The following is a 25,832-nucleotide window of genomic DNA, read 5'->3' as shown; positions in this document are numbered from 1 at the left end:
TTTCTATAAAAAAATATCACATGGAAAACATATTACATTTTCAATATATCAACACTTGTTTACATACCTTAAGAAATTAGCTGACTATATTCTCATATGTAATGGGATGAGGGGAGGTAAGGATTCTTAAACACTTAATAAATCTAAATGCAAAACTATTTTATAATCTAACTCTAAACTTTGTTGTTTTTACTTACAATAATATTACAATTACAAGCCAACTATACGTGCATTTAAAATTTTAGATCAAAGTATACATATTTTAAACGTGTAATAATTAAAATTTCATTTTTAACGGCGAGGGATCAAAATGAATTTTTATGTACAGTAAAAAATTAAAATGTTTCATTTTATTACGGAGAGACTAAAATAAATTTTTAAGTATAATATAAAGACTTTAATCGAAATAATGTTTATTTATTTAAAAACTTGAAACATGTATTGATATCTCATCTTAATCATAAATCTAAAAATAACACGTGTTTAAACTTGTTTGAATCCATGTCTTCTCAAGATTGTAAGAGAAATCATACTAATCAAATTAAGACTAAATCGGTATTTATATATAATAAAAATCATAAACCGCTAATTAGGGAAATATTAATTAATGTTAACCTAACCTAATTACTGAACAAGTAAGTCAATTATTATTATTATTATTGTGAGGCGTTTTCATCAAGCATTTTTTAATATGAAATCATTGATTCACGAGACACCAATAACATAACCAGTGCATTTTACTGTTAAAAGTAGAGGTTTCACTTCCGATTATTATTATTATTATTATTATTATTATTAGAATTAATTGTATCATATGTTTTTAAATTAATGTGATATAAATTAAGATTTGATGATATTATTGAATATTTTGATTAATGAATATTTTAAGGAAGAAAATAAAATAATATTTTAGTATATAAGATTTGAAAATGACATAACAGTGAGTGACATGTTTAAATTCTATTTTTTGAAGTAATAAATGAGTGAATAGTTTGACATCACAACTATAATCATAATCATACGCATAGACAGACCCCCTCTCTTTGTTCTTCATTTCTGCATTTATAGGCCCTTTGTTTCTTTCGTTCTTCTTCCATCTCTTTCAAAGCCATGTCCTTGAGCTTCCATCACCACCAACCTTAAGTGAAAGTGAGACACCAAATAGCAAGTTTCCCGATAACCCCATCGGTTCACCACCTTGTTTATTATTACATAAACTCTCTAATGGCTTCCACTGTGTCCCTGCCGCCAACTGATCCTTCTTCGTCTTCCTCGGAAGACCCGGCTGCCAAAGCCCTCAACAAGCGTTACCAGGGGCTCGTCACGGTTCGAACCAAGGCCACCAAGGGCAAGGGCGCCTGGTACTGGGCCCACCTCGAACCCATCCTCGTTCGGAACCCGGAGAGCAGCCTCCCCGAAGCCGTTAAACTCAAGTGTTCCCTCTGCGACGCCGTCTTCTCCGCCTCGAACCCGTCGCGGACGGCTTCCGAGCACTTGAAACGCGGCACGTGCCCCAATTTCAGCTACGGTTTGAGGCGCGGTTCCTCGCTATCTCCTTTGCCTATATCCTCCTTGCCTTCGCCTTCTACTGTTTCGTATCATCATAATCATCGAAAGCGAAGCCCGCCGGCGGCAGCTATATCTGCTTTACACAACCAAGTAAGTAATAACGGTAACGATGATAATAATAATAATAACAACAACAACAACTCGTTGGCTATAGTTGAGTCCACTCGTTTTCCGGGTTACTCGAGCCATAGTAATAACAACAACAATGCTGGGTTGACTCAGCATCATTTGGTTTTATCTGGTGGGAAAGAAGATTTGGGTGCCTTAGCAATGTTGGAAGACAGTGTTAAGAAGCTTAAGAGTCCTAAAATTTCCCCAGGTCCAGCTTTAAGCAAGGGCCAGATGGATTCCGCACTCGATTTATTAGCCGAGTGGTTCTACGAGTCTTGTGGGTCGGTTTCCTTTTCTAGCCTTGAGCACCCAAAGTTTCGGGCTTTCCTTAATCAGGTTGGGGTGCCGGCTATATCGAGAAGGGACCTCTCGGGTGATCGGCTGGATAATAAGTTCCATGAGGCCAAAACTGATTCTGAAGCTAGAATTAGGGATGCATTGTTCTTTCAAGTTGCTTCTGATGGGTGGAAGAGTAAAAGTTGTTGTTGCAGCAGCTATAGTTGTGTGGAAGACAATTTTGTTAAATTTGGTGTTAATCTTCCTAATAGCAGCAGCTTGTACCAGAAGGCGGTCTTTACCAGTGGACCGGTGACTTCCAAGCACGCCGAGGAGGTGTTGTGGGAGACAGTAATGGGGATATCCGGAAGTGGTGTTCAGAAATGCGTAGGGATCGTTTCGGATCATAAGGCAAAGGCATTGAGGAATTTGGAGATTCAGAATCATTGGATGGTTAATCTATCTTGTCAGCTTCAAGGTTTTGTTAGTTTGGTAAAGGATTTTAGCAAAGAGCTTCCCCTTTTCAGGACTGTCACCGAGAATTCCTTAAAGATAGCGAGTTTTGTAAATAATAACTTGCTAGTTAGACACACGTTTCAGAAGTATAAGATGCAGGAGCTTGAGTGTGCTGGGTTGATACGGGTTCCTTTCAATAAATGCCATTGCAGCAGCAATATCTCACAAGCTTTTGTGATGTTGGAGGACATATTGAGCTGTTCACAAGTTCTTCAGATGGTCGTACTGGACGATTCTTACAAGGGGATCTGTACTGAGGATCCGGTCGCAAGGGAAGTTGCCATGATTGTCCAAAATGAAGGGTTTTGGAATGATTTAGGGGCGGTTTATGCACTGGTCAAGTTGATCAAAGGTATGGCTCAGGAGATTGAGATGGAGAGGCCATTGATTGGGCAATGCCTCCCTCTCTGGGAGGAGTTGAGGGTCAAAGTGAAGGAATGGTGTACCAAGTTCAACGTTGCAGAAGCTCCCGTTTATAAAATTGTTGAAAAGAGATTTAGAAAGAACTACCACCCTGCATGGTCAGCTGCATTTATACTTGATCCGCTTTACTTGATACGTGATACCAGTGGAAAATACCTTCCACCTTTCAAGTTTTTGACTCATGAGCAGGAGAAGGATGTCGATGAGATCATCACTCGTTTGCTTACCAAGGAAGAAGCTCATGTTGCACTGATGGAGCTCATGAAATGGAGATCAGAAGGGTTAGAGCCACTCTATGCCCAAGCTGTTCAGGTTAAACAGCGAGACTCTGTGACTGGAAAGATGAAAATTGCTAACCCCCAGAGCAGGAGGCTGGTGTGGGAAACTTGTCTTAGTGAATACAAATCAGTAGGAAAGGTTGCAGTTAGGCTTATCTTCCTACATGCAACAGCATGCGGGTTTAAACATAACTGGTCTTTGATGAAGTGGATTTGTGTCCATAAACACTCAAGGGTAGGCCTTGAAAGGGCTCAGAAGATGATATTCGTTGCAGCTCATTCAAAGCTTGGCAGGAGGGATTTCTCCAATGAGGAAGAAAAGGATGCAGATCTGTTCATGACTGGCCGTGAGGATGACATCCTCAATGAAGTTTTCGCAGATGCGACATAAGTGTGATGCTTCTCCTTTTAACTCTTGTAGAATTGTAAACTTTAGGGATTTGATTGAATTCTTTCTTCATCGTCTTTTATTTATTTTTGTTCATCTTTTCTTATGTTCTAATTATAAATCAGGAAACACATAGATAGTGATGTAGTAGCCAGAGAATGTTTGTTAGAATTTCATAATTGCATGATTGGAATGAAAAAAACACTTTATTGCCCAACCATCATTTCATTTTCTTTTGTCCACAGTGAAGGCATAATAAGTTCATCCATACTTTTTCTAATAGCCATTTTGATTCGCATACTGAACTTTTTACCGAATGAGTTTATCGGAGGCCTAGGTTTCACGTATGAAGCATACAGTCTCTTTCTGCGGAATAAACTGCTGTAAGTCATCTGACTTATGTTGTCTGAATGTTCGACCAAGTGAAGTCAACAACCATTTTCACATTGCTTGGAGAATCAGTTTCTGATATCACTGATAATATATTGACTGTTTGTTGATGGGAAGAAGTGACAACAATGAGTTTGGACTATGCTTACTGCAAAAAGTGGCCTTGATTCAATATGCAGATATGCCTTCACTCGGATCAGTTGAGCTCGCGGTGAATCAGATTTCAGTTTTCACCCAAAAGGGTCAACCTAGGATGAACTGGAGGGCACTTCTTGCCGATATGACTCAACCGCATAGCAAGGGTTGACTGGTTTTGCCAATGTGTGAACCCCACAATAAAGAGTGGATGCCTCTCGCCATAGCCGTGGAAAAGTAAGAAGTAATAGCCTTTTTCCTCCTCTCTCTTCACATGTCTATCAATTTGTATATTGAATTCTGGCTAGCTTAATCCCATCATTATCGGTAGCTTGTCGTTCAAACGTTCCAATTATGGTGACATTCTTACTTTCTGGCCGGGCCCCTCCCCATTTTTTTTTCAAACTTTTAATGTCAAGATTGAATATTGAAGTTTTTGCAGGGTTATCGGTTGGAATAGCTGCTACAAAGTTTTGAGCAAACAAGAAGCAAAGAGGCCTGTCGGCTTTATGAGGCACATGATGACTGATTGGGATATCGCAACAAACTTAACCTGATTCTGTAGGCTCTATGTTCCTGTGAGCTTTGTTGACTAACTCGGCAGGTTTGTGGTATTATTGGTATTCATGTAGTTTCATATATCATCCAATAGTTCTGGCAGGTTACCATTCCAATGGACTGTAAATCCTCGAATAGGTTGATGTTATCGTCCAATAGTTCGTATGGGAAAAACCATGGAAATCGAACTGCACACACGTTCTCACTCACTCTTCGGGTATGGACTTAGACTCGTCTACCTACCGACCTTCATACGTAGTCAAGTGAGTCCTTTGGTGCATCTCAGAGTATAAATGTAGGTTTCTCAACCCAAATTGTTTGCCTTTACTATTCGAATTTCGGGGCGGGACAACGGAGCTGTCGGCAAGGCGAAGTAATGGTGTTGACTGCTCACCAGCTAATCTTGTTTGATAAAAGGGAAAGAAAAGCACAGTCATTTAGCACAGGGCAGACAGGGGGAGGACCCTCCTCCTTTCTTCTATGCAAGAATCTTGAGACTTTCCATGTTGCACCATGATTAAACATTCTCATACCACTTGTATGGTTGTTGATTGTTTTTTGAAGTTGAAGCAGAATCAGATCCATCTAAGATTGTAATGTGGGGTTGATGTTGATTTGTATTATTCATTGTTAATTGCTTTGTGGACCCCTTTCCCCTTTAATCTTCTCTCTATCCTCTCGTTTTCAATTGCTGCTAAATATTATGCAAAGTGTAGCAGGGCAATCCGCTATTCCGGTTGAACGTTTTTAAAAGGGTAAATTACACCCGAGGTCCCTAAACTACACTCAAACAATACTTTTAACCATCGAACTTTAGAACATTATGTTCTTAAAAATTATAATAAATTGTTTTATTTTTTTAGTAAGTTAAGGTGACCTCTTAACCATTTGATAATGAACACTCAATAATTCTGCTACAGTCTCTGGTGTTCGAACTCGTGACTTCTAGAAACAACAATGATTCTTTTACTCATTGAAGTAAGTTAGTTCGTATAAAACTAATAAAATTTTAATTTTCAAACAATATACAAATTTTTGACATATTTAAACTATAAAGTATATATGTTTTGACAAATCTAAAATTTGAATATTATCATGATTAAAAATGTTTTCATCAATTACAAATTTTAAATATCTCTAAATTAGAAGCAATTAATATTAGGGGTGTTCATTCGGTTAATCCGGTGGCTGAACCGACCGAACTACCATTTTCGAATTAACTGAACTTTTTTTTTCTTTAACCGTTAATCGAACCGAACTTTTTTTCGAAAATATTAATCGAACCGAATAAATTTCGGTTAATTCGATTAATTTTCGAATTAACCAAATTTTTTTAGAATTTTAGAATTTAATATTTTTTTAATTAAAAAAATAATTTACAATTAATTTAAATAATATCTAATTATAAATAATATCTAATTAATTTGATTCAAACATTTTGCATTTAGTTTTGATATTATTTTAATTAATTAATATTGATTTGGGTTTTAAATGGATTTTAAATGGATTGGGCATCTTAATATAATTATATTTAAAGGTTAATTCGGTTAATTCGGTTAATTAACCGATTTCGAATCGAATTAACCGTTAACCGAATTCTAAAAAAATCCTTAACCGTTTTCCGACCGAATTAATCGAACTAATTCAATTCGATCGATTAATTCGGTTAAAACCGAATTTTGAACACCCCTAATTAATATTAGTCCAAAGCCCCACCAATCTCCCAACTACATTTACCTACTAATAATGACGAGTCACATACTCATTACACAAAATAATTTATATTCTCCTAATTTCATGATTACACTTTCTTGTACCGTCTAAACCTCATTTATACTTTTACTTTTAAAATTTCAAAAGGAGACCGTTCTTTCTCGCTGGTCCACGTTTCATGGGCCGAAGCTCTTTCACTTCAACTTTGTGTGGTTCAATTTTTTATTAATTATTTGCATTGAATTTGTTAAGTAATAAATTAAAGATTCAATATTAAAATATATATTATTAGAGACGATTTTATTAATTTTATTAATTTTATTTATAAGGTTAAGATTAAAATTTGTAACGTTATTCGAGTGTAAATGAACTGAACGTTCAGTGAACCGTTTATGAACAGTGCGATGGGAAGTTCGTTTAAGTTTATTTTATTAAATGAACGAACATGAACAAGATTTTGCGTTCGTTTAATTAAATGAACGAATACGAACAAAGGGCTCGTTCGTTCATTTACATTCGTGAACGTTCGATTATATGTTCGTTTATGTCTGTTCATTTATGTTCGAACAGAGTGTAAGTTGAATATGTTACGAAGATTATTGAAGTTGTTTGGATTTCAAGAAGATTGTTTTATGATTTATGTATGTTTTTGTCATATTCGAACAAATTAACTCTAAAGTTACAGGTTATATTAATGAATTTTAAGTTGTTATTCTTGTTGTTTACTTTTTTTTTTAAATTCATTTGTTATGTTCGAATAAGTTTGGTTTTTGTGTTGTTCGCTTATGTTCGTTTATGTTCGTTCGTTTATCATTTAAATGAACAAACATGAACAAGCTATATTCTTTAATGAACGAACATGAACAAAATGGTTTTTGTGTTTGTGTTGTTCGTTTATGTTCGTTCGTTTATCATTTAAATGAACAAACATGAACAAGTTATATTCATTAATGAACGAACATGAACAAAAAAAATTTTATTTGTTTCGTTTATGTTTGTTTATTTATTAGATAAACGAACATAAACATACATCCATTCGTTGTGTTCGATTCTTTTACATGCCTAATATAACACCTTATCTTATCAAATCACTATGGTTGAAATCTTTAAAAAGCTTAGATTGGACTTCCATATCTTGCTTTTGCCGACTTTTTACTGTATCTATTTTGTAATTTTAACTTGGCAGTTAAAAGTAAAATGTATTTCACCCACACTTTTTTACGCATAAAGAAAAGAAGGGCCTTTGCGGTCCATTTTCCTTTGCTGCAATAGAACTCCATAGACATGGTGTTCATTAATCAGTTTTAACCGATTAAACCGATCGAGCCAAAAATATTTTAAATAATCAATTGATTAATTTTATGTTTTTCGATTTATGGTTAATAGGTTTTTCAAATTTTAATTATGGGTTAATTCAGTTCAAAATCAGTTAATTAATCGAATTAACAAAAAAAATTAAATATTTAATATATTATTTATATATTACTTAGACTTAGAAGTGTTTAAGTTTCGATTTTAACCAAATTAAGAGAATTAACTGAAAATATATAATATATAATATATTATTTAAAATTTTGGTTAATTTGATCGGTTAACCGAATCAACATAACTTTGTTCGGTTTGACTAAAAAAAATCGAAAAAAAATCAGTTCAATAAACAGTTAAAAGTTTTTAAAAAATAGTTAATGATTTTTTGCCAGTTCGATCGATTAACTGAATCGGCTGATTGAAATGACTGGATTTTTAAATATTTTGTTGATGACTAGAACTCATTCTCTACGTTTTAAGTAGAGAACATCTTTATTAACGACGATATCACCCTGTATTGATCGAACGGTGATTATTTTTTTTCTATCTTTATTTTGTTTTCTCTGTTCTCCCTGTATAAATTCACATATATTAATTTAAAAAAAAATGTTTAATATATACATATATTAATTTTAGTTCGGAAAACCATCTAGCTATTGACCCAAAACTTCATCAGCAACCGTCTGTCAATGGCCAGAAGAGTTACTGAGCCATACGTCCATCAAAAGCAAATAATCTTCGACTTATTGCCCCACTGACCAAAGTAGAAGCATTGTATAACAAATCTAAACACAAAGATTCGTTTGTATTTACTTGATATTCATTCGACATTTAGTTGAGCACTCGATGCCTCCATCAGCCCACTCCGAATCTGCTTACCGATATCCCTAACATGACCAGGTCCGTGGGGAATAAACACCGTGGTGTTCTTTGAGGAGTTGCCAAGGTCCTTGATTGTGTCGAAGTACTGCGTGATCATGATAAGATCCATCACTTCCTTGGCCGAGGTGCCTTCCACCTTGTGAGAGAAGTCCAATATGTTCTTCCTCAACCCATCTGTGACTGCCTGACGCTGCCTGGCCACACCAACTCCACCTAAGTACTTGGATTCGGCTTCGGCTTCCGCCCTTTTAACTTGGAGCACTTTCTCGGCTTCACCTTTGTACACACTTGCAAGTTGAAGTCTTTGAGCTGTAAAAAGTAAAGACCACCACTGCGAAGTTTAGTCTTTTTAACTTGGCAACATGATCTAGTTTACATCATTTACATGCTTCTCACAGAAACTGGAGTTTAGGGATTAATTTGCATTGTTTAACAATAAGAGTATGCTTGTATCTAAAATAAAAGGAAACAAAAGAACCAAAATTGTATACTTTACCTGCATTTATCTCATTCATTGCTGTGCGCACAGCAGGATCAGGTATAATGTCAACCATCAGTATGTGCTCAATGCTATATCCATAATCTCCCATCACCTGTTACATGGGTTCAGAATCTATGCATGCGTGAAAAACCTTGAACAGCAAGCACAGACGGTGGATTTTTTTTTAAAGGTTCAGATGGAAACATAATTGCTCTAGTGAAATTAGAAAGGATAGTCATAATTTTTTTTATCATGTAGCATCCACATCTCATGTTTGACAAGACAAAATGCTTGTTCCCCTTAGGCATTCATATTCTGCAAAATTGCAAGCCAAAAGAATACATGTCTTCTGCACATAATTTTAGCATTCTTGAATAATTAGCTAAATGAGAGTGAATGGGAGAAAATGGATGCACCGTATTACCTTCCCAAGTTCCTCAAGAACAGCTTTAGCAACCTCACCCTTTTGTTCAAAAAGATCATCCAAATTCATTCTAGGAACTAGAGCTCGAACCACTACCGCAAGAAATGAAATGTCAGAAATAAAACCAAAGGGTGGAGAGGTGGGGCGAATAACTTATTGATGAATAACATAATATATTTATAGGCTGATATGCAATAGGAAGAGCAAAGAAAGTTACCATCAAACACGTAAGCCCGAATCTGCTCTTCAGGATTTTGCAGTTCATAAAATGCATCATCAGCATGTGCCTTAACCACTCTATACTGAATAGAGCAAAGCAATTGCACAAAGACATTGTCCTGCAAAATGTGACATTTTCATCTTCGTGTCATTGATTCTTCTGATAGAACAAAAAAACTCAGGGATATGGAGGGATGAACCATGTTAGGAACCAAAGGGAGCTTTGGTCCCAAAACTTATCAAATTCCCTTGTATGTGTGTGTGTTTCTGTGCAAATATAATAGATTTAAATATTTTTTTCAAACTAAAATTGTTGATGTCATTATAAATGTGTTTTCTTTGTTTAACCTTATGCATAGAAATTTAATAATATTAAATAATATTGCTATTTGTTTATGTATTGTACTAACTAATCATGATTCATACACACTTATAATAAAAAGGTTTGTCATAAATTATGTAAATTCAACAAAAGATAAATTCACTATTGAAAGGCAACGGATGATTTCGAGCTCAAATATGTTCCATAAAAGTCGAAGCAGGGCTTAACTCAATCGGTTCATATAAACACTCTTAAAACGCCAGGTTCAACAGATTTGGAGCTCGAATCATATCAACTACAAATCGTTATACCACCATCCTCCTATGTCTAGGCTAAGCCTTCGAACAAAAGATATAGAAAAAATCATGAAATTCGAAAATCTTTTCACGAACTCAAAATTTAATTCCTTTTTCTTCTCCTGCAGGAAGTAAAACTGTGGTATATTCGTCACACACTCTTGAATTCGATTGATCATAAATTCGTCAAAAAACATCAAACTGATCAAACACAAATTTATGATCAATCGAATTCAATTCTGCTAGCTATGCATATTCATATAGCGTAAAAGGAATCAAGCGTGCAATAGAATAACTGGTGGATAACTAATTTACCTTGGTTTTGGTTTCGATGCGGACATCGAGGGAGGAGATTCTGGTGGAAAGGATGCCGGCCAGATACTGACCGACGCAAGGGTTAAATACGTGGAGACCAGGCTCCGCCAGCTTCTCGAAACGGCCAAATCGCTCCACCACGCCGATATTCGCCTGTTCAACGCATGCACAGAATATGCAAGACGTATTCCCCATCTCTTTTTCTCGATCGAAAAATACTGAAGAGATCGGGAAGACTGTCGTTTTATATGTATTCTGTAATTTTACTTTGGGGTAAAAGTACCATAAAAGTACTTATATTATACATCTAATTGCATTTTAGTCCCATTCTTAGAAAAAACGGGCAAAGTTATCTCTATGCGTTAAAAATCATTAATTTACGTGAGTAACACTGGGTTTCATGTAATAATTTAAAGAAAAAGTTTCATATACGTGTTAATTTTATTCCTTTTTGTAACCTAGGATCAAAATGCTCGTTTTTGAAGCAGGGGGGAGTAAAATGAAATCTAAAATGTAGTAGAAGGAGTACTTTAGATTTTTACCTTCACTTTGTCAATGGGAGTTGACTTATCATCGTATCGACTGTACAAATTTTAAGTTAGCATCAAATAATTTAAATTCCGTTTTGGTTATAAAATTTAGGGTAGAGTACATAAATCGACCTCGATTATTTAAAATAGTGTATTTTTTATTAAATTTTTTTATTATTAAAAATTATAAAATGATCACTCGACTATTTATTTGTTAAGTACTCGACTATTATATTTAGTTATTATTTAATCATAAAATAAAGTAAGAAACCTTTAAGCCATCGCAAAAAATAATACTATTAAACATTGTAATTGTCGCAAAAAAGTTATAACCTTTCAGTGGTTCTATGAACGTGATAAAGAGAGATAGAGAACAACACTTTCCCATTGCAGAAAGGAGAAGTCCAAGGAATGGGAGATGATTCATTGCAGAGAGCCCTAGCACGGCTTCATGATGTTGTTCAAGGTAAAATAGGCCATGGATTGGATACCAGAGTCCTCAAAGGACTTTGCGTCGTCCATGCCGAAAAGGATTTATACGATTCGATTTAGTTGTTCCTAACGGAGTCTCGGTACGAAATCTCTTCGTTTGCATTATGAAAATTGCCTAAGACTAAACAATAATTTTCGATTTTATTCTTGGAGGATGTTGATGGAAATTGGCATGTCGGAGCTTTAGCATCGTTACTCGACGTCCTCGGAGGCGTTACTATCTTCTCGTTTGTGAATCGTGTGATTAGCTCCGTCGATTTCAACGTTTCGTATTATTCAACAGCTAAGATTGAAGTTAAGAATTTCCTTTTTATGTGTTGTTTTGATCAAATTAAAGATGTTTGGCTGATGTTTGTTAATAATTATATGACTGCATAGGAACATGTGGAGCTAGAATCAAAGGTTACCGCAAACAAAGGAAAGCTTATACATGTGGTGGTTGAAGTCAAAAGGAAAGGAAATGGAGAAGTGATTGCTGTGGGAAAACAATGGATGACTTTGAATAAACTCACTGTCTTTCAAGTGAGTAATATCGGACCAAAGCCTTTAACTGAAATGAATTTTAGTTGATATTAAGGTTTCGATAATAATGAAATAAATGTTGATTTCTTATCGTCTCTTGGACATTCGATAAACATGTACTTTCGATTCCGAACTTTGTTCGAATAAAACCTGCCATTGTCGTAAAATTTTTCGAACCTATTCGAACTCGTGTGAAAACCACCTTAAAATTCCGATAGTACAGAACAATAATGCACAAAACTCCACAGGACGTACAATAATGCACAGAACTCCACAGGACGTGGCCCTCTGCAAGAGGATACAATAACAGCGTGCCCCATTCATACATTATGAGTAGTTGGTGACAACAACATCACCATTTAAAACATTCGTACAGTTGCACCTAGAGACGGCTACTGCAGTTACTGAATTCTTGGACCACTTCTTCCATGGAAGGCCTTTCGATGGGAGAGTCGTGAGTGCAAAGCCACGCGAGTCTCGCTAGTTTAGTTGCTTCGTACTCGAAGAACCTACCGTGGAGGTTAGGGTCAATGAAGTCTTGGAACCTGCAACAGGATTCGGCTCCCAAATGTACCAAGCTGGTGATTTTTTGCTTCCCGGAAAGGACTTGGAAAACAACTACCCCGAATGCATAAACGTCGCTCTTCTCAGTGAAACGGCCGGTGTTAGCGTATTCGGGAGCTAGGTAACCCATGGCTGCACTGGCCTTGAGCGCTCCGAAGACGATGTCGATGGTCAGGATGTTGTGCAAGCCAGAATCCGAAAGCAGCGGATTGAACCGATGATCGATGAGCACATTCTCGGCCGAAATGTTTTGGTGAACGAGGGCCGGCTTGTTCACCTTGTACTCATGCAAGTATGCTATCCCTGTTCCAAAACAAAGACAATCAAACAAATCTAGCTTGCAGCAAATAGGAAACACACTCTAACCATGCAATAGATTAAGGCCAAAAACTAGAGACCAACCTTTGGCTATGCCTTTAACAATGGAAACCCTTGTGGACCAATCAAGGACCATGCCATCACCATCCTTCAGATCGAGATAGCCGAGCAAATTCCCGTTGGGGACGAAATCATAAACAAGAAAGCACTCTCCTCGGGCCTTAGAGCAACAAAAGCCTCTCAATCGGACCAAATTATCATGCTTCAGTGATGACAAAACATTCAATCCCTTCAAGAACTCTGCCTCATCCGATCTGCAGTTCGTTTTGCTGATCCTTTTAATCACAGCAGCGGATCCATCCCTCAAGAACCCTTTATAGGCAGCGTAAAAGTTACTCTTCTCCAATAAATTTACCTCGGAAAAGTACTTAGTAGCGGTCTCCACCTCTTCTAAATTGAACCTAAAGCTCTTAAGTACATCTTGGGCGAAACCATTGAAATTCCTGCCATCCAAAGGATCCCAACCATTAGAATACTCGAGGCCAGCGAGCGGTGCGCCGTTCTTCCTGTAAACTGCCTTGGCTGGATCAGCACTAAGGCAGCTACTAGAAACCTCTATCGAGTTGCCGAGCTTCGGTTTTCTGCGACGATATTGTTTAAAAGTGAGGAACCCTACAGCCGATAATGCAACCGTGACAACAATTAGGCCAACGAGAATAGGACCCTTTCGAGATTTCGATGGCTTCGAGCACTGAGTTTGCTCACAAGGTAACCTTAGATTTGCTGTCTCTGGTATTTCCCTAGAAAGACCAGTTGCCCCATATTCCTCGGGCCAGCTCCGATTAATTTGACCGGGGACATTACAGGGTTTCAGTGATGGAAAACCAGACCCACATAATCCGAGATTGTTTTGAAACAGGAATCCATCATTCAGTCTCTTGAGAGCTAGATCAAACAAGTAAAAAAGAAGAAATCAAATGCCTGAAAATCACCCAAAGTTGAAACAAGAACAAGAAAAACAGATGATTTACCAAGAGGAACATTGCCAGAAAGTGAATTATTACGAATGTCGAGAACTTCTAGCATAGGAGCATCAGCTAGTTTCAGGGGGATAGAACCAAAGAGACTATTGAAACTCAAATCGAGCCTCATTAAAGTACCCAAATCCCCTAAACTTGATGGGATTGCACCGGTAAGTTGATTAGACTGCAAAGCAAGAACATTGAGCCTCTTCAAAGATCCCAACTTTGCTGGTATGCTTCCTGTCAACTGGTTATAACACAGCTGCAACACTACAGAAAAGCAACAAAAGAAAAAAATGTTTCAAAACATGCAAAAGACAATGAAAAACGAAACATAAATAGCACTAAACTGACCTTTCAAGCTACCCATATCAGCAATCTCAGGAGGAATCTGACCGGAGAGATTATTCATATTCAAATACAAATCAGTGAGCATAGTCAAGTTAGCTATTTCTCTTGGTATATCACCGTACAAGGCGTTGTAATGCAAGTAAAGACCCGTCAGGTGCTTGAGATCGGCAATCGCCGGTGAGATTTTGCCAGACAAGCCTTTCCCTTGCAAAGAAATGTTGGCTACTTGGCCTCCCTCGTTACACGCTAGGCCTTCGAAAGAACCATCACAAGGCTCGCCTTTCAAAGTCCATGAAGAAAGATATTTATCGTCTGGGTCTAAAGCGGCTTTGACATCCATCAATGCTCTGAGCTCAGTTTTTGCCCTGAAACAACATTGGGTTGTGAAGAGAAAGAAGAAAAACAAGAGACAAAGGTTGAAGAAAACGGAATCCATTGCTTTGGCGGAAAGAAAATGGCCCTGTTTTGCTTTCTCGGTTGTCAAGTTACAGTCTTGTAGGTCAAGGGGAAGAGACAAACTTGCAGTGATGCTTCAGTAGAAGAAAGGGGTAACGCTTAAAAAGTGAGTTGAATAATTACAACAACAAGAAGAAAAATCTAGAAATGAAAGGGAAAGGGATGAATTGGAAGATAAAGACTGTGAACCGTTGGATTTATTTGCCTTTATTGAAATTTTAACCTTCGATCTGGGTTCCATCAAAGAAAAAGGTCATCTGATCAAGACGAAGGGTGACAGAGGCCAGTGGGGGTGAAGCGCAGTTGATAAAAATCGACATTCAAATTTCAAAATAATAATAATAAAACAAACAAATTTAAGAGGTTGTCCTTACTGTTTACAATTATCGATTCTCACTGCTAGTGCTAGCAGGAACTTTTATTTAATAATAATGTTAATATTATTTATAAGAGTAAATTATACACTTACTCACCAAATTTTATTTATTATATTTTTTAATTTTTCAATTTTCTTACTAAACTTTAAACATTAAATTTTTTTTTATCACTTGACCGTTTACTCAATAACGGGATGTTTACGTGGCTTATTTTAATAATATATAACATGTCACATGTTTACTCACTGAATTTTACTCTCTCTCTCTTATTTCACTCACTGTACTTTTAATTTTTTTTTAATTTTAATTTAATGGTGTTAAACATACCTAAAAAATTCAATGTTTAAAGTTCAGTGAGTAAATTAAAAAAATTAAAAGTACGGTGAGTAAAATAAGAAAGATAGTAAAGTTTAGAATAAACATGTAATTTACCCTTATTTATACTATTTTCTATTTTGTTGTGGCGTGTGTTTCAGAAAGGAATTTAATACATTTAAACTTATTTAATTATTAATCAAATTTAATTTAATTGATATTTTGAAGAGGTCATCAATTCATAAAATGTGTTTAATTTATAGATTTAAAGTTATAAATAATTCATGTTATTGAATTTAGATTTAGATCATGATCCTTAAAATTTTCCATCCAGGTTAAAATAAGTGAATTGTCACACCCGACCAACCATCAACAAATGCAGTCATGAAAATAATAATTTGGAAACAAAATAAAGAGGCAAAGGTGAATGCGTTAATCATAACATGAATTTTACCCGAAATGTAGACAGAATAATTGAGCATTGGATGCCATCTTTACTCTCCGATATGCCCCTCTAACAACCGGGACACAAAAGGATAGGGTTTGGGGTTACCCTATAGAGTTCCCCCCACCCCGGATTGCATGAAGAACAACAAAAGAGATAGGAACAGAGTATTATATTGTAGCAATGCTGCTTCTTGGGCATTCACGGAATCTGGTTCGATTCCTGTCGATGCTGTAGATTAGGGTAGACGTATGATTTTATGTTAGAAAGGGTCAATATAAAACCAAAATTTTAGTTTAAGAGGGAAAAAAAAGCATAATTAATAATAGAAAATGGAGGAAGTGCCCCCGAGAACCTACATGGCTTCGTCCCTGAGAACCTACATGGCTTCGTCCCTGGAGAAAGTCAATTTAAATTTATAAAATTTCAGAGAACCAACTTAAACTTTTTTTTTTACATTTTTCTCATTCCTTTGCTGTTTGTAGGGCGATAAGGAAAGCACAATACTTATGGGTTTACTTCATGAGTAGTCCTTGTAGTATATGTTTTTAGTGAATTTAGTCTTTTAATTATAATTATTTTATTTATTTTACTTTTTTAAATATATTTTTTAATATTGATATTAACTTTTTTTGCCACATTCATTAAAATGACTTGTCATAATTAGGGGTTTTTACAATTAAAAAAAATATTGTTGCACGTTTATAAAAAAGACAAATAAAAAATATGAATCGGAGAGCTTAGAATTAAGGTCAACATCAAATCGAGGATAATCTTCTTTAGTAGAGGAGGTAGATAGAAAACTGCCAAAGCAAAAGAAAACTTTCGAATGCTTAACTTTAAACCGGTAACCCCACTCTTATAAAAATTTTACCTCAATATACCCCCCTCTAAATATTATTTTTTTCAATTAAATATATAATTTTATTATTTCAAGTTAGGTCGGGTTTAGATTTTATCTTAAAAAATTAGGTCAATGTCAGGTCGGGTCGGATGGAGGGTGTGAAATTTTTAGGTCGGGTCAGGTTGGCCGAAACCAGACCTGTAACACCGTTAACCCGTATACATACCTTAACACGGGTTAAAGATGTCACATAACTTTACATACATTTTAAGGTTGAAAATTCAGTACAATTTTAAACTTTTAAAAATGTATCCTATTTAATCCTTTCAATAAATAATGTAATCAAATAAAATCATATTATAGTATTTAAGCCTCCAAATCAACATCAGTTTCAAACAACAACTAGATAGTTCTATATTGTTCCATATCATAAGATAAATTGTCTAATTTAAAATATTTCTTTACTCCGTCAAAATATATTTTTTATCTAAAACACAAACTTAATTACGTATTTGTATCCATAATAACATATCTTAAATTTTTCTTATTCGTATACATGTCATCTAGAAAATTTAAAATAGTAGGATGTCATTGTTGATACATGTAATTTTTTCTTTATTGATTGATGTTCATTCATCTTCTTACTTCACTTGCTCTTCTTTACCTACGCGTGAAAATCATCACACGCTATGTATACACTTAACGAGGCATTATAAACAAACTAAAGTGATATAATATCAAACAACTTAACAACATATTCACTTATATAAAACTTAATAATATCATGACAATTTAAAACATTAACTTAAATTCTAATAAAATCACTAAATATCCAAACCGATTTATTCAAGTCATTTTTCCTCATCAAGGACTTGAAAATCATAATCTCATGATTTTATCAAAACCATGATAAACAATATCATATTAATAGTCATATCAAAGGCATGATAAACAATATCATACATAATATTCATATCATATTCCTTTTAATTCATATACAAAACTTTCGTATCCCATTTTCATCTTTTAATTTCATATTCACTTTCACATTTCATTTCATAATATGTACTTTCACATTTCAGAACTCATTCTCAGATTTAGAATTTATTTTCGGACCCATATCTTATTTCATATTCATAACTTAATTTTAGATTTATAGATTATTTTCAAGTTCATAGCCCAATGCATATTTATGAGAATGCAAGACACATGAGTCATACATAATGTGCGCAATAAGCACTTCAAGGTGTCAATCATCATCATAAGATGCACTCCAAGTGCAAAACATATCATATGCACCAGCGGTACCATACATAATGTACACGAATGTACTATAACTTGACTTAACTTGAACTTTACTCAACTTCCTGGCATGCCAAGTGTACTTACGACTCTCAATGCAACATGCAATAGGTTTTTCCATTAATTATTATACGTTATTGAATATCAAAGATATCAATATATCAACATAAATGACTTTTCATATCATAACATAATGGGCAATTCATACCTAAACATTTTGTTGAAAACATTTTGATATTTCGATATAACAAATTAAGTTAAATGAATTTTAAGATTTTCCAAAATGATTTTCTAAGTATATTCGATATAATTATTCGAATATCAAAAAATTACTCAAAATATTTCAAAAATCATTTTTAATCCTTACTTAAGTGTAAAATTAAGTTTTAATCTTAAAACAATTTCAAAATAATCTTTCAAAGTATTTCGAACCATTTCAAAGCCAAAAATTCCAGATTGCTCAGAGGGAACCGATTCTCCCCAAAGGGGTACTGATTCCCCCATGAATGGTTTGGCTCCGAGATTTCCAGAATGCTCGGAGCGAACCGATTCCCCCATAGGGGGTACCGATTCCCCCCTGTTCAACGGTCGAAATATTTGAATTTTACACTTAGGGAACCGATTCCCCATAGGGGGTACCGATTCCCCCCACGCTCCAAACTGTTTTATTAATTGTTTTCACACTAAAACGGCTATATGATCTTCACTAATCATCCCTAATGTTCAGAAGTGATTCAAGGTGTATTTAAACAAGTTCTGAAGCCCTTGATCAATAAGAAATCATAGAGAAACAAGAGAGAAAGCATCAAACACCAAGTTTGTGCAAATCAAGCCAATTTTCCTTTCAATATTCATTTTGCTTTCAAGAACACCATTTTTGCTCATTTGTAATTATCTTTGAGTGTTCTTTTCTTGTTCTAGAATTGTGCAAATATCTTACCTTGTGAGGTTTTCCTTTTAAGTTTGCAAATTTGTAATCTTCTCTTTGGGAAAAGAGTGTTCTCAAGAATTGGGGTATATTCTTGAGGGTGTTGTAAGGTTATCTCTTTGGCCTCAAAAGAAAGAACAAATTAGTGAATTTGTTGGAAAATCCTTAGTGTGGATAGCTAAGGTAGTGGACGTAGACTTTGATTGAGAAAGTCGAACCACTCTAAATCGCTGTGCAAATCTTTTCAATTTTCTGCAAAAGCTTCCACCAAATTTTTAAATTGCCAATTCACCCCCCTCTTGGCTAATTCCGTCGATCGATTAACTCAACAATTGGCATCAGAGCCTAACTCATTTGAAGGTTTAATCGCCTCTTGAGTTGATTCGGGAAGAGTTATATCGATTATCAAAGTCATCAATGGCCTCCGCTTCAAACTTCGACTCCGGTCTCGATTCAATGCCCGTCAACAAGCCTCCTTTCTTCAATAGAGATAATTATGCCTATTGGAAGAATAGAATGATGTACTTCATTCAAGCAAGTGACATGGGAGCATGGAATGCTGTAGAAAAAGGATACATCAAACCTCTCACTCATCCAAGGTTGTGGAGTGAATGAGAGACAAGAATGTTCCAGCTCAACTCCAAAGCCATCCATATCATTTTTTGTGCTCTTGGACCAGATGAATACGAAAGAGTTTCATCGTGTACAACCGCCAAAGAAATATGGGACAAACTTCAAGTCACTCATGAAGGTACCGATGAGGTAAAGAAATCTAAAATTAGTATTCTAACGCATAGCTATGAAAATTTCAGGATGAAACCAAATGAAGATATCAAAGCTATGACAGATAGATTTTCAATGATTGTCAATGGTCTCAAATCATATGGAGAGATCATTTCAAATGAAAAGCTTGTGAGGAAGTTAGTCTACTCCCTCCCAAAATCGTGGCAATCAAAGAAGACGGCAATCATCGAGTCTAAGGACTTAACGTCCTTATCTCTTGAATAGCTAATTGGGTCACTCCTCACTCATGAATGATGCTCGAAGATGAGGTGGACCTCGACAAAATTGACGAGACACCAAAGGAAAAGGAGAAGAAGAAAAACATTGGAGTTGCTCTCAAATCCACAAAAGATGAGAGTGATTCGAATAACGATGACGATGACGAGGAAATGGCATTGTTTGCCAAACGGTTCAGAAAAATGATGAGACCTTATCGAAGAAGAAAATTCAAACGAAATGAAGGCCTCAAAAATGAACCGAAAGAGAAGGACCCAATCATTTGCTACGAATGCAAAAAGCCAGGGCATGTTAAATATGATTGCCCACAATTGAAGAAAAAGGGTCAATCAAAGAATAAGCACAAGGCTCATGTGGCTACATGGAGCGATGAAGAAAGTTCCGATGAAGAGGAACAAGAAGTAGCTAACTTGTGCTTGATGGCATTTGGGGAAGATTCTAAGGTAACCTCTAACTCATTCGATTTTGATGATTTATCCTATGATGAGTTATTAGAGGAATATAATGGGTTGGCTTCGGATTATAAGAAATTATTTTTAAAATATAAAAATGATGTTTCAAAATTGAAAAATGAAAACAAACTAATATCCAAAACCAACAACGATCTTGAAAGTAAAATCAAAGACTTGCAAATCAAACTAGAAGAGTTTGAAAAGAAAAATTTAGATTTGCAAAATTTACTTTCAAAGATCAATGATGATTATCAAAAGAAAATTGATGATCTTAAAACTTCTTTTGATAAAGTTGGAACAAAACATTTTGAAAAAGGTGGAAATTCAAAATCCAACTTTGTTAGAAAAAGTTTTAGAAACTACAATCATAAAGGTCCCCAAAGAACCTCTAATGGAAAAATCGTTAAAAGTATATGGGTTCCTAAAGAACTCATTACTACTAAAGATAAAAATATCCTACACAAATGGATACCTAAGGGGACTAGGATTTTGGAAACTAATGAATATGCACCCAAAAGAATTTGGGTACCAAAAATCAAAAATTAATCTATGTTTGTAGGAAAAGGAGCATTGCTACAAGGCACGGGAAACAAATTCAAATTCAAGGTACCTTGATAGTGGATGCTCAAGACATATGACCGGAGACAAAAGCCGGTTCATTGAGCTTAACGCCAAAAATAGAGGAGAAGTGACTTTTGGAGACAATTCAAAAGGTCACATTGAAGGTATTGGTACAATAGGTAATACATCTTCCATACAAATTAAGAATGTTTTATATGTGAATGGATTAAAGGATAATCTATTGAGTATTAGTCAATTATGCGATAAAGGATTCAATGTCTTATTTGAAATTAATGGTTGTAAAGTCATTGACATTGCATCTAATCGGATTATGCTTGTTGGTCATAGAATAGGGAACATTTACATGGTGCATTTAGATTCTTTTGATATGTCTAATTTATGCCTAGTTGCTAAAGATGAACATGATAGTTGGTTATGGCATAGGAGACTATGACATGCTAGTATGAGTGTTTTGCAACGGCTAATTCAAGGTGATTTAGTTCGAGGGTTGCCTAAGCTTAAATTTGATAATGATAAAATATGTGATGCTTGTGCTAAAGGAAAACAAAAGCGTGTTTCTTTTAAATCCATTAATGACATATCAACTAGTAGAGTATTACAATTGATCCATGTAGATCTTTTTGGGCCAACTAGGACTACTAGCTTGGGTGGAAAACAATATGCATTTGTCTTGGTAGATGACTATTCTAGATATACTTGGGTTCTATTTTTAAGTACTAAAGATGAAGCATTAGAACAGTTCATCACATTTTCAAAAATAATCCAAAATGAAAAGGGTTACTCTATAACTAGTGTTAGGAGTGATCATGGCACTGAATTTGAAAATCTTGGATTTATTGAATTTTGTAATTCTAATGGTATTAGTCATAATTTTTCAGCACCTATAACCCCTCAACAAAATAGAGTTGTTGAGAGGAAAAATCAAACTTTAGAAGAAATGGCTAGAACCATGCTTTGTGAAAATAATTTGCCAAAATATTTTTGGGCGGAAGCCACAAATACCGCATGTTATGTTGTAAATTGAGTAATGATTAGGCCAATTTTAAAGAAAACTCCATATGAAATTTTCAAAAATAAAAAGCCTAACATTAGTTATTTTCATCCTTTTAGATGTAAATGTTTTGTTTTAAACAACGGTAAAGAAAACCTTGGCAAATTTGATGCTAAAAGTGATGAAGGAATTTTTCTGGGTTATTCCTTAAATTCTAAAGCCTATCGTGTATTTAATAAAAGAACTTTAGTTGTAGAAGAGTCTATACATGTTGTTTTCGACGATAATCCCCTTCCGATGAAGGATTCTTGTGTGAATGATGATGTAGGTGTTATAAATACAAATGACGTTAGACATGAAGTTGGAGAACCATCATCAAAGGAAGAAACGAAAAATGAGGAAACTCATGATCCTCTTGAGAATCCAACCATTGAAGAAAGGGAAGTATCTTATCCAAGAGAGTACAACTATGTCAAGGATGGTGAAATTATAGGTGATCCATCAAAAGGGGTAACAACTCGATCTTCTCTTAGAAATATTTGTAATTATGTTGCATTTATCTCATGCATAGAGCCTAAGAATATTAAAGAAGCATTAAATGATCAACATTGGATTATGGCTATGCAAGAAGAGTTAAATAAATTTGAGAGAAGTAAAGTATGGACATTAGTTGAAAGGCCTAGTAATAAATCTACTGTAGGTACTAGATGGGTATTTAGGAATAAGCTTGATGAGAGTGGTAATATAGTGAGAAACAAGGCTAGACTTGTTGCTCAAGGGTATACTCAAGAAGAGGGCATAGACTATGATAAAACATACGCTCCTGTAGCTAGGATGGAAGCAATTAGAATGTTATTAGCATTTACATGTTTTCATGAATTTAAATTATATCAAATGGATGTTAAAAGTGCATTTTTAAATGGTTTTATAAAAGAAGAAGTGTATGTGGAACAACCTCCAGGTTTTGAAGATTCAAAATTTCCAAATCATGTTCTTAAATTGACAAAAGCTCTTTATGGTTTAAAACAAGCTCCTAGAGCTTGGTATGAAAGATTGTCAAATTTTTTAATTGAAAAAGGTTTTTCAAAAGGAAAGGTTGACACTACATTGTTTTTAAAGCATAAAGGTAAAGATTTATTAGTAGTTCAAATTTATGTTGATGATATAATAATTGGTTCTACTAATGATGCTCTTTCCCAAGAATTTTCTAAGCTAATGCAAAGTGAGTTTGAGATGAGCATGATGGGGGAGCTCTCATTTTTCTTGGGACTCCAAATCAAGCAAAGAAAATATGACATCTTCATTAATCAAGCTAAGTACGTCAAAGATATGCTCAAGAAGTTTGGACTAGAAAATGGGAAACCTCATGACACTCCAATGAGCTCTTCAACAAAGCTTGACTTAGATGAATGAGGTAAATGTGTAGATGTTAAATTATATAGGTCAATGATTGGCTCTCTGCTTTATCTAACTGCAAGTAGACCGGACATTATGTTTAGTGTTTGCTTATGTACTAGATTTCAATCATGTCATAAGGAATCACATTTACTAGCTGTTAAGAGAATCTTTAGATACCTTAAGGACACTCCTAGTTTAGGACTTTGGTATCCTAGAGACTCTAGCTTTAGCTTGCATGCCTTTTCTGATGCGGATTATGGAGGATGCAAATTAGATAGGAAAAGCACCTCCGGTACTTGTCAATTCCTTGGAAATATGTTGATTTCTTGGTTTTCAAAAAAGAAAAATTGTGTTGCATTATCTACTACTGAAGCGGAATACATTTCAGCCGGTAGTTGTTGTGCACAAGTTTTATGGATGAAACAATAACTTTTTGATTATGGAATTGAAGTAGGTACCATTCCTATCAAATGTGATAATACTAGTGCTATTTGTCTCACTAAAAATCCCATCCAACACTCTAGAACTAAGCACATTGAAATAAGACATCACTTCATTAGAGACCATGTCACTAAGGAAGATGTAGTTCTAGAATATGTTGATACTTTGCATCAATTAGCGGATATCTTTACAAAACCCTTAGACAAGGAAAGATTTTGGACACTTAGGAGAGAATTAAGTTTGACCAACCTATCTTCACTTAGTGTTTAGAAATATTTTTTAACACTTTTAATAAATACTGAAAAATGCTCATTATATTAATTTTTTTTGATTGCATTCATTGCTATTAGTTAGGGGGAGTTTATGATTCTTGATGAAAAATTAACTTTATGTTCAAATATTGATTAAAGATTAATTTAATTGTTTGAACATAATTATTTTTCAATATATGAGTTACCTATACCACTAGAGAAGATAAATTTAGCATTTTATGTGCTTAAAAGTCGGATTTTAGAATTTTGGTGCAAAGGGAATCGATCCCCCCATGAGGGAACCAATTCCCCCTTTGAAGGAGAACCGATTCCCCCCACAGGGGAATCGATACCCCCTGGGGTTCTGTTAAAATCGGGCAAGAACACCCAAAACCTCAAAACCCCAAAACCCTTCCGCCGTTCTCTCTCTCAATTTCTCAAATCTCCATTTTTGCCTCAAATCAAAGATATTAATCGGAATTCGATTCAAAAATCATCTTCTAAACCTGTTGGAATCATTAAAATCGTGCAAACAACATCTAAATCCCCTCAATCTTCATCTTTCAAGGTAAATTTTTCTAAACTCTCTATTTCATTAATTTTTGAACATAGGATTAGTTTTAATTAGTTCTAGGTTGAAATAGTGATCGGGCATTGATTGTTTAGTGATTAGAAACTAGATGTTACAACTAATTTCATCAAAAACACAAAAATTTTCCAAAAATTTTAAATTTTCGAAATAAAAAAAATTGTTGTTTTTTCAAATCATTGTGTTTTGATTAAATTGTGTTGTTGTTATGAAAACTATACATATATTGTTTCCCAAAACCATATTTTTCAAAAGTTTTTCAAAAACTTTGCCCATTAGGATTGATTTAGAGAACCTTGAAATATTGAGGACTCAATTGAGTTTTGGGATTAATTGAATTGCATACATTTATTTTTAAAATTGCAGGTTATCCAATCTATTACGATTTCCTTCACCATGTCTAATCCTAAACGTGCTAGGTCTTCATCTAGTCGTTCACACCGACAACCAAATCCACCTCCAAATCCTCCACCTATTCTAATTTCTAATCCTAATCCTATTGATCCTAATTTGACTATCCAAAATTCGTGTTTCAATCATCCTGGTCCTAGAAATCATCGTTTTTGGTATTATCAATATTTCGACTCTTACAAAATCCGGGAAGAACGTATTCCTTCTCGTCAAGCTATATTAGCTATCAATTTTAAATATCTTCCTCTTTTACAAGAGTGGAAATTTGATAAACTCTTTGACCTTGAACCCATCGTTTACCATCAACTTGTTCGTATTTTCTATTCTAATGCCGTTTGTGTTAAAGACCAAACTGAAACCGAGACCATAGGAATTCGTTCCTACCTTCTAGGACAATTCTTATATATTGACTCGGCTTACATAGCCAATACATTCGGATTAGATAATGAAGGGATTTCAAATGAAAAACATGTTTTAGGATCTCGTTATAAAAGAAGGGATAGTGCAAGTATCCTAGACCTTCATGAACGTTTTCTTCATCTAATGATTTCTTGGTGGTTTCGACCATCTGGAGGTCGTTATTCTACTCTTAGAGCCTTAGATCTTTGGTGGTTACATTGTTTCGAA

At 34.9% G+C, this 25,832-nt stretch overlaps 3 protein-coding genes across 3 annotated transcripts; 1 reads left to right on the top strand and 2 right to left on the bottom strand.

Moving 5' to 3' along the window:
* Positions 1–1,080: 1,080 nt before the first annotated feature.
* LOC120184105 lies at positions 1,081–3,828 on the top strand. Its single transcript, XM_039188661.1, has one exon. The coding sequence runs from the start codon at positions 1,225–1,227 to the stop codon at positions 3,562–3,564; it is 2,340 nt and encodes a 779-aa protein (XP_039044592.1). The 5' UTR covers positions 1,081–1,224; the 3' UTR covers positions 3,565–3,828.
* A 4,533-nt stretch (positions 3,829–8,361) lies between these two features.
* LOC120184110 (protein PPLZ12-like) lies at positions 8,362–10,802 on the bottom strand. Its single transcript, XM_039188666.1, has 5 exons — positions 10,605–10,802; positions 9,670–9,790; positions 9,453–9,544; positions 9,044–9,140; positions 8,362–8,856 (listed from the first exon to the last, which is right to left on the bottom strand). Exons 1-5 carry the CDS (start codon positions 10,797–10,799, stop codon positions 8,486–8,488), a joined length of 876 nt encoding a protein of 291 aa, XP_039044597.1. The 5' UTR covers positions 10,800–10,802; the 3' UTR covers positions 8,362–8,485.
* Positions 10,803–12,530: 1,728 nt separating this feature from the next.
* LOC120184047 (probable inactive leucine-rich repeat receptor kinase XIAO) lies at positions 12,531–14,963 on the bottom strand. Its single transcript, XM_039188619.1, has 4 exons — positions 14,407–14,963; positions 14,062–14,322; positions 13,115–13,975; positions 12,531–13,015 (listed from the first exon to the last, which is right to left on the bottom strand). Exons 1-4 carry the CDS (start codon positions 14,837–14,839, stop codon positions 12,531–12,533), a joined length of 2,040 nt encoding a protein of 679 aa, XP_039044550.1. The 5' UTR covers positions 14,840–14,963.
* Between the last annotated feature and the right edge of the window lie 10,869 nt (positions 14,964–25,832).

The sequence above is a fragment of the Hibiscus syriacus genome, unplaced genomic scaffold (assembly GCF_006381635.1).
Source record: "Hibiscus syriacus cultivar Baekdansim isolate YM2019G1 unplaced genomic scaffold, ASM638163v2 tig00112857_pilon, whole genome shotgun sequence".
NCBI lineage: Eukaryota > Viridiplantae > Streptophyta > Magnoliopsida > Malvales > Malvaceae > Hibiscus > Hibiscus syriacus.
Note: the sequence above shows the minus strand (reverse complement) of the source record. Positions and strands in the feature narration are given on the sequence as shown.

What these genes read in the sequence shown, in the direction of transcription:
- LOC120184105 (XM_039188661.1), top strand. Translation starts at nt 1,225, where the DNA reads ATGGCTTCCACTGTGTCCCTGCCGCCAACTGATCCTTCTTCGTCTTCC.
- LOC120184110 (XM_039188666.1), bottom strand. Translation starts at nt 10,799, where the DNA reads ATGGGGAATACGTCTTGCATATTCTGTGCATGCGTTGAACAGGCGAAT. An exon ending in TTCTTGAGGAACTTGGGAAG is followed by an intron (nt 9,141 to 9,452) that starts GTAATACGGTGC and finishes CCCATGTAACAG; the next exon opens with GTGATGGGAGATTATGGATA. An exon ending in AATGAATGAGATAAATGCAG is followed by an intron (nt 8,857 to 9,043) that starts GTAAAGTATACA and finishes TACTTTTTACAG; the next exon opens with CTCAAAGACTTCAACTTGCA.
- LOC120184047 (XM_039188619.1), bottom strand. Translation starts at nt 14,839, where the DNA reads ATGGATTCCGTTTTCTTCAACCTTTGTCTCTTGTTTTTCTTCTTTCTC. An exon ending in TGATATGGGTAGCTTGAAAG is followed by an intron (nt 14,323 to 14,406) that starts GTCAGTTTAGTG and finishes GCTTTTCTGTAG; the next exon opens with TGTTGCAGCTGTGTTATAAC. An exon ending in TTCTGGCAATGTTCCTCTTG is followed by an intron (nt 13,976 to 14,061) that starts GTAAATCATCTG and finishes TGTTTGATCTAG; the next exon opens with CTCTCAAGAGACTGAATGAT.